At 64.0% G+C, this 7,347-nt stretch overlaps 4 protein-coding genes across 4 annotated transcripts in view; 2 read left to right on the top strand and 2 right to left on the bottom strand.

Moving 5' to 3' along the window:
* Window positions 1-63, bottom strand: part of AMSG_02093 (U1 small nuclear ribonucleoprotein A) — a gene marked incomplete at both ends in the record, with an annotated part of 1,253 nt that extends 1,190 nt beyond the window's left edge. The window contains one exon of the mRNA XM_013905671.1: window positions 10-63. Coding sequence (XP_013761125.1) covers window positions 10-63 — 54 coding nt within the window. The remainder of the gene's footprint in view (window positions 1-9) is intronic.
* Window positions 64-322: 259 nt separating this feature from the next.
* AMSG_02092 (uncharacterized protein) lies at window positions 323-766 on the bottom strand (the record flags this gene model as incomplete). Its single annotated transcript, XM_013905670.1, has 2 exons — window positions 323-620; window positions 681-766. 2 exons carry the CDS (start codon window positions 764-766, stop codon window positions 323-325), a joined length of 384 nt encoding a protein of 127 aa, XP_013761124.1.
* Window positions 767-1,026: 260 nt separating this feature from the next.
* On the top strand, window positions 1,027-3,464 carry AMSG_02091 (uncharacterized protein). Its single transcript, XM_013905669.1, has one exon. The coding sequence runs from the start codon at window positions 1,144-1,146 to the stop codon at window positions 3,445-3,447; it is 2,304 nt and encodes a 767-aa protein (XP_013761123.1). The 5' UTR covers window positions 1,027-1,143; the 3' UTR covers window positions 3,448-3,464.
* Window positions 3,465-3,536: 72 nt separating this feature from the next.
* Window positions 3,537-7,345, top strand: AMSG_02090 (uncharacterized protein). The gene is made up of 2 exons (XM_013905668.1): window positions 3,537-3,621; window positions 3,728-7,345. The coding sequence occupies exon 2, from the start codon at window positions 3,842-3,844 to the stop codon at window positions 7,271-7,273; it is 3,432 nt and encodes a 1,143-aa protein (XP_013761122.1). The 5' UTR covers window positions 3,537-3,621; window positions 3,728-3,841; the 3' UTR covers window positions 7,274-7,345.
* The last annotated feature ends 2 nt before the right edge of the window (window positions 7,346-7,347 follow it).

Here is a 7,347-nt window from a genome sequence, read left to right as displayed (position 1 = left end):
TAGTTTGACCTTCTCGTTGAGGTTGTTGACGTAGAGGGTGGAGTTGGGGACCGCATTGGCCATGGTCGGGGATGGGGGCGGGGAGTGCGGTGGAGGCGTCTGGGAGTGGGGTCGGACCTGGGCCTGGGCCTGGGCCTGGGCCTGAGGTGACAAGGGCGACTCGGGTGTGTGGGGGGGGAGGGGGGGGATGCGGGATCAGATCAGAGTCAAGCTCGGCTTAGGGATGTTATGATGGGGTGAGACCTGCTGCAGTGCAGAATCTGGGGGAGAGGGTGTGGGGCGAGCAGGAGCGGCGGGCAAGCGCGGGCACGGCAGGACGGAGCTATGCGTCGGTGGGCGGGTGCGGGCCGAGATCAAGAGCGTCTGGGGCAAGCGAAGCCTCGACCGAGTGCGACCAAGCGCGAAAGGCATCGGCTTCGGCCATGAGTTTGAGGGTAGCGTCATTAGCTTCTGCCTGCAATGCCTCGATGGAAGCGTCCAGCTCTTCCGGGTCGATTGCCAGCGGGCCGAGCTCTCCGATGGCAGCGCGGAGACCTTCGACAGCCTTTGTCAGCATTCCCACCTGATCGGTGATGATGTGCTGGACTTCGGGAGAAACAGCTTGGCCCGCTGGATCAGCACTTCCAGCAGGAGCAGGACCACCATCACCACCAGCAGCAGCAGCAGAAGAAGAAGAGGACCCCCCATCCTCCAGCGTTGTGGCGCCCGGCGAGTCAAAGGCCATCGGAGGGGCGTGCGTGGCCAGAGCGTGGACAGCCGTGGCCATGACCTGGTGCAGGGTAGCCAGGTGGCTTTGCAGCTCGTCGACAGGAGAGGTGGAGGTAGGAGTAGCCGGGGTGGTCATGGTAGTGGCAAAGGGAAGGGGAGGGAGAGGTGGGCGAGGGGAAAGGTGGTGGCCGCCACCGCCCGCGCGATCGCCACCGCCCGTGCGATCGCCACCGCCTGTGATCGCTACCGCCCACACGATCGCCACCGCCTGCGAGGAGACAAGGCCCGCCAGACCGCTAGAGTAGCAACCACCCGACTCGTTGGACTCTGAAGGCAAGAGTGGACGTACTGGTGGCGGGAGTATAAGGACCCACTTTCTCTGTGTGTTTGTGTGTGTGTGTGTGTGCTTGCTCCTTGCCTGTCTTGTGGTCGGTCATGGCGGACGATGCTGGTCACGAGGTCCTTGTGCCTGCGAAGGGCTATGAAGTCGTTGAAGACGTTGTGAATTCTGGGAATGCTGGAGATGCCGACCCGGCTGGAGATGCCGCCCCGGCTGAAGATGCCGACCCGGCTGGAGATGCTGACCCGGCTGAAGATGCCGCCCCGGCTGAAGATGCCGACCCGACTGGAGATGCCGACCCGGCTGGAGATGCCGACCCGGCTGAAGATGCCGACCCGGCTGGAGATGCCGATAGTGCGGTCGCTGCTGCTTACACCATCGAATCCATTGCTTCCACGCCAGCCACCAACGTCCTAACATCAGCCGCTATGTGGGGCAAGCTGAGTGTGAAGAAAGGCCACAAGTTCATGTCATCGTTCAGCTCGCGATTTGTGCTCGCGCTCCGTGAATCGCCTCCTGCGCCGCAGATGCTGCTTGTATACAAGAATGCCAAGGCCAAGAAGCCTGCTCACGTTCTCGACCTCTCCAGCGCCACCCTCGATGCCTCGCCAGCGTCGGCCGACGACGGCTCGCTCGCCTTTGCCATCCGGGCTCCCAACCCGTCGTCGTCTGGCAGCCTCACCGAGTTCCTGTTTGTGGCCGACTCGGACGGCGCCCGAAACAACTGGATTTCGGCGCTCAGGAATCTAGCGGCCTCGCCGGTACGCTCGGCATCGCCACCCTCGCCATCGGCTTCCGTCCCAGTCTCGCCGTCGGTCGGCATCCGTGCCGCTGACATTCCCGAGACCGAGCCGCTGCCCGAAAGGCCCGCCACTGTCTCGGCCCAGCTCCGCCGCGCCAACGTTGTGTCCAAAACCAACCCCACCGTCCTCATTTCGGTCTCGGGTGTGACTCAGGTTGAGAAGAAGAAGGATCTCATCTTCACCATTGCTACTGTCACCTCATTGCCGGTCTATCGCGACAGGCTGCCGGCCCAGTCACGAACTCACGGCATGGTCGAGTTCACCGTCTCGCGCGTCGCCAACAACTTTGAGTGGCTTCACGACGAGCTCAAGGCCGACTTTCCGTACATCGTTCACCCTGCTCTCCCGTCCAAGGAGGCGCTGGCCTTTGGCAACTCGCAGTTCCTGCAGGCTTCGTACGAGTCGTACCTCCGCCGCCTCGCCGCTCATCCGGATCTCGCCGCGAACCCCATTCTCGTCCGCTTCCTTACCTCGATGGAGGCCATCGAGAAGCACAAGCGCGTCAAGTACAAGCCGGCCAAGGACCTCGACGGCCGCTTTGCATTAGATCTCGATGCTGCTATCGCCTTTGGCAAAGGTATCAAGACCATCCGCGCCGCCCTCGACAAGATTGACTCGCTCTCGCGCAAGACCATCCTCACCCTTGACAAGACCGCAGCTGTACTCTCCAGCATTTCCGCGCTTCCGCCGGCCATTGTGCCCGACATCGGCGACCTTGTCCGTAGCACAGACTTCACCGCCGTCGTCGAGACCCACCTTCTCGCCTCGCAGCTGTTCTTCGAGCTCGAGCTCGGTGAGTACTCAGGTCTCACCCGCTCAGTCACTCACGCACTCACTCCGCGTATGCACGCATCGACTGCCCTCCGCAAGGCCGACTCGGCCGTTGCTTCCAAGCAAGCCAAGTACGACAAGCTCTTTGCAAAGTCGGGCGATAACGACGCCATTGTCGCTGCACGCGACGCGCTCCGCGACGCCCAGGCCACCCGGCAGAATGCAGAGTCACAGCTGGAGGCTGCCACAGATGCTACAGCCACCGCTCTTGCCCGCTACAACCGCGACAGGGTCTTTGACGTTCGCGACGCCCTCGTCAAGACCGTCTCGCGCACCATCCGCGCCGCTCGCGAGCGCCAGGGCCTCCTCGCCGGCCTTGCCGTCCAGCTCCAGGCCGTCTCCTTCACTCCCCGCTCCAAGTACGCTCTCGAGCGCGCCCGAGTCCTCTACTCGGCCCGGACCCACCTCACCCGTGGCATCAACATCTTCCACACTTCGGATCCTATCGCTGACTCGCCGAACGCCTTGTTTGGCACCGCCGGCTCGACCGATTCGGACACCGATCCCGCCGCCGCCTCCTCCACTGCCACAGGAACAACCGCTGGTACAGATACTACTGCTCCTGCTCCTGCTCCTGCTCCTGCCTCTACTCCTGCTGTAGACCCCGTTGACGACGCTGACAACGCCGCCAACGCGGGCCCAAACGTCGTCGGAGGCTCGTCATCACCAGCTGATTCCGATCCCGCTGATTCTGACCCCGCTGACCCTGTCACAGACCCTGCTGGCCAACCACTCCGCGACTCTCCCATCAACCCATTTCTGTAGCCCGTAAAATGATACTCATTTCGCGTCGCAGCCGCAGCCGCACGCCCCCGCGCTGTTGTGCTCTGACCAAGAGGGAGTCACACCGCACTCGACGCGACGGGCGGCCATGTCGTGGTTCCGCAAGAAGAAGACGGAGCCGCGGACAAGCGCCTCCACACACAGCGGGGGAACACAGTACGCTCATCCCCCTCCCCTCCACCTCTTCTTGCCCTCTCCCCTTCCCCGTCCCTCCCCCTCCGCTTGTCCACCTACTTACCACCGCCACATGTGCGCCTTCAAGGACTTTGCCATCGACCCCTCGCTCTTTGCTGACCCGGTCTTTGACGCCGAGGGCAACGTCATCGGTGGTGGGAGCGGAGCTGCTGGTGTTGCACATGGACATGCGGGTGGTAGCATGGGCATGGGCATGGGCATGGGCTTGGACGCTGGTGCTGGCCTCGGTGGTATGGACCTCACCGAACTCATGGGCGGCGACCCGTCACTCGCACGCTCCATGCAAGTCACCGATGCCGACCTCAACGATCAGAGCCTGCTGGCTGAGCTTGCCGCTCTGGAAGCTGTCGCAGAGCGTGCTGAGCCACAAGCTTCGGTATCGCGATCGGTGCCCGAGATGGAGGCACGCATCCAGCAGCTCTCCCAGGAGACCACCGCCCTCAAGGCTGCCGGCGACTACGTGGGCGCGCGGGCAGCATTCGCCGAGGTCAAGACACTTAAGGCTGCCATCGCAGACGTCGAGGGTCGCACGTCGATTGCACTGGTCGACCCTACAGGTGGGAGCGCGCCCGCGACCCCAGCCCCACCTGCACAATCAAGTCCGTCGATCTCCTCTGATGACGACGATGACGCTGTCCAGGTCCAGGTCACCGACGCAGACCTCAACAATCCGGACCTCCTCGGCGAGCTGGCCGAGCTCTGCGGCCATGACATTGCCCCGCATTCACCCGCCAGGTCCCCAAGTCCGCCGCCCGCATCCAAGAGTGACGACGAGGTCGAGGTCGAGGTCACCGACGCAGACCTCAACGACCCGGAACTGCTGGGGGAACTCGAGGGACTTGGCTCAGGCTCAGGCGCACATGTCGTGGCTCGTCCTACACCGAGCGACGCAGAGCGCGATGCAAGCCTCGCGCAGCTTGAGGCCGCCAAGCGCGAGTGTCTTTCGGCCTGCAAGGCGGCGCGCGAGGCCGGCGACGCCGCCGCCGAAAAGGCCGCCACCGACCGCTACCGTCAGATCACGGCCCAGATTCGCAAGGTCAAGGCTGGCGGCCACGTCTCGCTACTCCCGACCGCTGCAGCTTCGCCTGCTTCTCCAACCCCTGCCACGCGCCTCGCCCAGCTCGAAGCCGCCAAGCGCGAGTGCCTTTCGGCCTGCAAGGCGGCGCGCGAGGCCGGCGACGCCGCCGCCGAAAAGGCTGCCACCGACCGCTACCGTCAGATCACGGCCCAGATTCGCAAGGTCAAGGCTGGCGGCCACGTCTCGCTACTCCCGACCGCTGCAGCTTCGCCTGCTTCTCCAACCCCTGCCACGCGCCTCGCCCAGCTCGAAGCCGCCAAGCGCGAGTGCCTTTCGGCCTGCAAGGCGGCGCGCGAGGCCGGCGACGCCGCCGCCGAAAAGGCCGCCACCGACCGCTACCGTCAGATCACGGCCCAGATTCGCAAGGTCAAGGCTGGCGAACCGGAGACACCACCAGAGCCAGACTCGTCCGACGATGAGCCTGAGGTTCATGTTTCAGATACCGACCTCAACAACCCTGCCCTGCTCGGTGAGTTGGCTGCACTCCACGGTGAGTCGTCCGATGCCGAGTCCGAGAGCGACGCGAACGTCCAGTCTGCTGCACCGAGCCTTCCCCAACTCGAGGCTGCCAAGCGCGAATGCGTCGCGGCATGCAAGGCTGCGCGTGAGGCCGGCGATGCGGCCGCCGAGCAGGCTGCCACCTCGCGCTTCCGCGAGCTGTCGGCCCAGATCCGTGCGCTCAAGGCAAGTGGCGCTGCATCCTCGGATCCTGTGCCTGCTCCTAGCCTTGCCCAACTTGAGGCTGCCAAGCGCGAATGCGTCGCGGCATGCAAGGCTGCGCGTGAGGCCGGCGATGCGGCCGCCGAGCAGGCTGCCACCTCGCGCTTCCGCGAGCTTTCGGCCCAGATCCGTGCGCTCAAGGCAAGTGGCGCTGCATCCTCGGATCCTGTGCCTGCTCCTAGCCTTGCCCAACTTGAGGCTGCCAAGCGCGAATGCGTCGCGGCATGCAAGGCTGCGCGTGAGGCCGGCGATGCGGCCGCCGAGCAGGCTGCCACCTCGCGCTTCCGCGAGCTTTCGGCCCAGATCCGTGCGCTCAAGGCAAATGTCACAGAAGATTCTTCGCCGGCACCGAGTCCAGTGGCTGAAAGCGTGACGCCGGCGCACATTGACGCGCTGGCGCGAGCGTACAAGAAGCAGGCAATCGCCGTGAAGAGTCAGGACATGGAGCTTGCCAAGCTCTTGCTCCATGTCTCCAAGGTGCTTCCGTGGTGGCTCACTGCAGAAGCCAAGGCGGCCGGCACTCCTGTTCCGCCAGCACCGACATCGCTGGCGCTTGATGGCTCGTTCCAGGCGCAGACCAAGACGGCAGAGACACAGATTCGAGCGCTGGAGACACTGCGGGCCAAGCTCGAGGCTCAGCGCGAGGCGACTGAGTCGCTCTTTGAGATGGCGCAGGCGACCGGTGACAAGAGCGGTGGTGCCAAGTTCCGAGCGATGTACAACGATGTCACACTCGAGCTTGGTCTAGTGGAGCGCGCCATGGCGGTTGGCCTCCCGCTGCTCCCGACTGATCTCGAGCACGCCGAACTGCTGTACTCGTTCGCTTGTCCACTCCTTGACGAGAACGTGTGCGAGGTGTACATTTCCGGTGTGCGCGAGCTAGACAAGCTTTCACGATCGATGAGCGACTACTCGCCGCACCTTGAAATTCGGTTCCCGTATCCATCGGACGAACCGCAGGTCAAGACAACGTCGACGCTCTCGGATCTTGGCGAGGGCCTGGTGTGGTCGCATCGCTTCGATCTGCCGCGCAAGCGGTCAACGCTGCGGCTGGCACAGCGCAAGCGCATCGCCATTGTGGTCGTGCACTCACGCTTCCTGCGGAGCGACGTCGAGCTTGGCAGAGCCGAGATTCCTTTGGAAGCCATCCTCTCCAAGTCGCAGTCGACGCTCACTGTCCCATTCTCGCCGCCCAACTCGAAGAAGCGGACCAAGGCTCATGTCGAGGTCTCGCTCTCGGTCCGTTATCCGTTTTCAGAGACCAAAACCGCCGATCGGCGTAAGTACGCCGTCGACTGGATCTCGCTGTATGGCCGCACCTCTCCGCTAGGGGGCGGCGGCCAAGCTGCGTCGGCGTCCTCATCTCCGGCGGCCAAGCCGGCAGCGCCAAAGTCACCGGCGCCAGCCTCGCGCCCGCCGCCGACGTCGTCTGCAGCATCGGACCTGCCGGACAGTGCCATCATGGACGAGCACAACTGTGCTGCGAACATGGTTTCGGCCGAGGTTCTCTCCTGGTACATCGAGGAGCTCGGCAAGGAAGTGGCAAGCGCGAGAGCCCGGCGGCTGCCGCATGCAGACGCACTGAGCACCGAACTCGAGGGCGCGCAGTTTCAGCTGCAGATCCTGGGCGTCCAGGTGAGTACCGGCCAGCTGACGCCGGCCGACTATGTTGCCAAGCTCCGCACCAAGATCAGCAGCGAGATCACGCTGGCCAAGCAACTCCGCGCCGCCGGCAATAAGCGTTCGGCGCTTCTGACCATGAAGCGCATCAAACTGATGAAGGCTGATGTCGCCCAGGCTCAACAGGCGCTGTAAACACCTTCGACGGTTACGAGATGTCGCACTGCGCCAGTTTGTACATCCCGTGGATATAAAGTGGGACGCCGACC

The sequence above is a fragment of the Thecamonas trahens genome, assembly GCF_000142905.1.
Source record: "Thecamonas trahens ATCC 50062 unplaced genomic scaffold supercont1.8, whole genome shotgun sequence".
In the NCBI taxonomy this organism is placed as follows: Eukaryota; order Apusomonadida; family Apusomonadidae; genus Thecamonas; species Thecamonas trahens.
The sequence above is the reverse complement of the archived record's forward strand: the minus strand, read 5'-3'. Positions and strand labels throughout refer to the sequence as shown.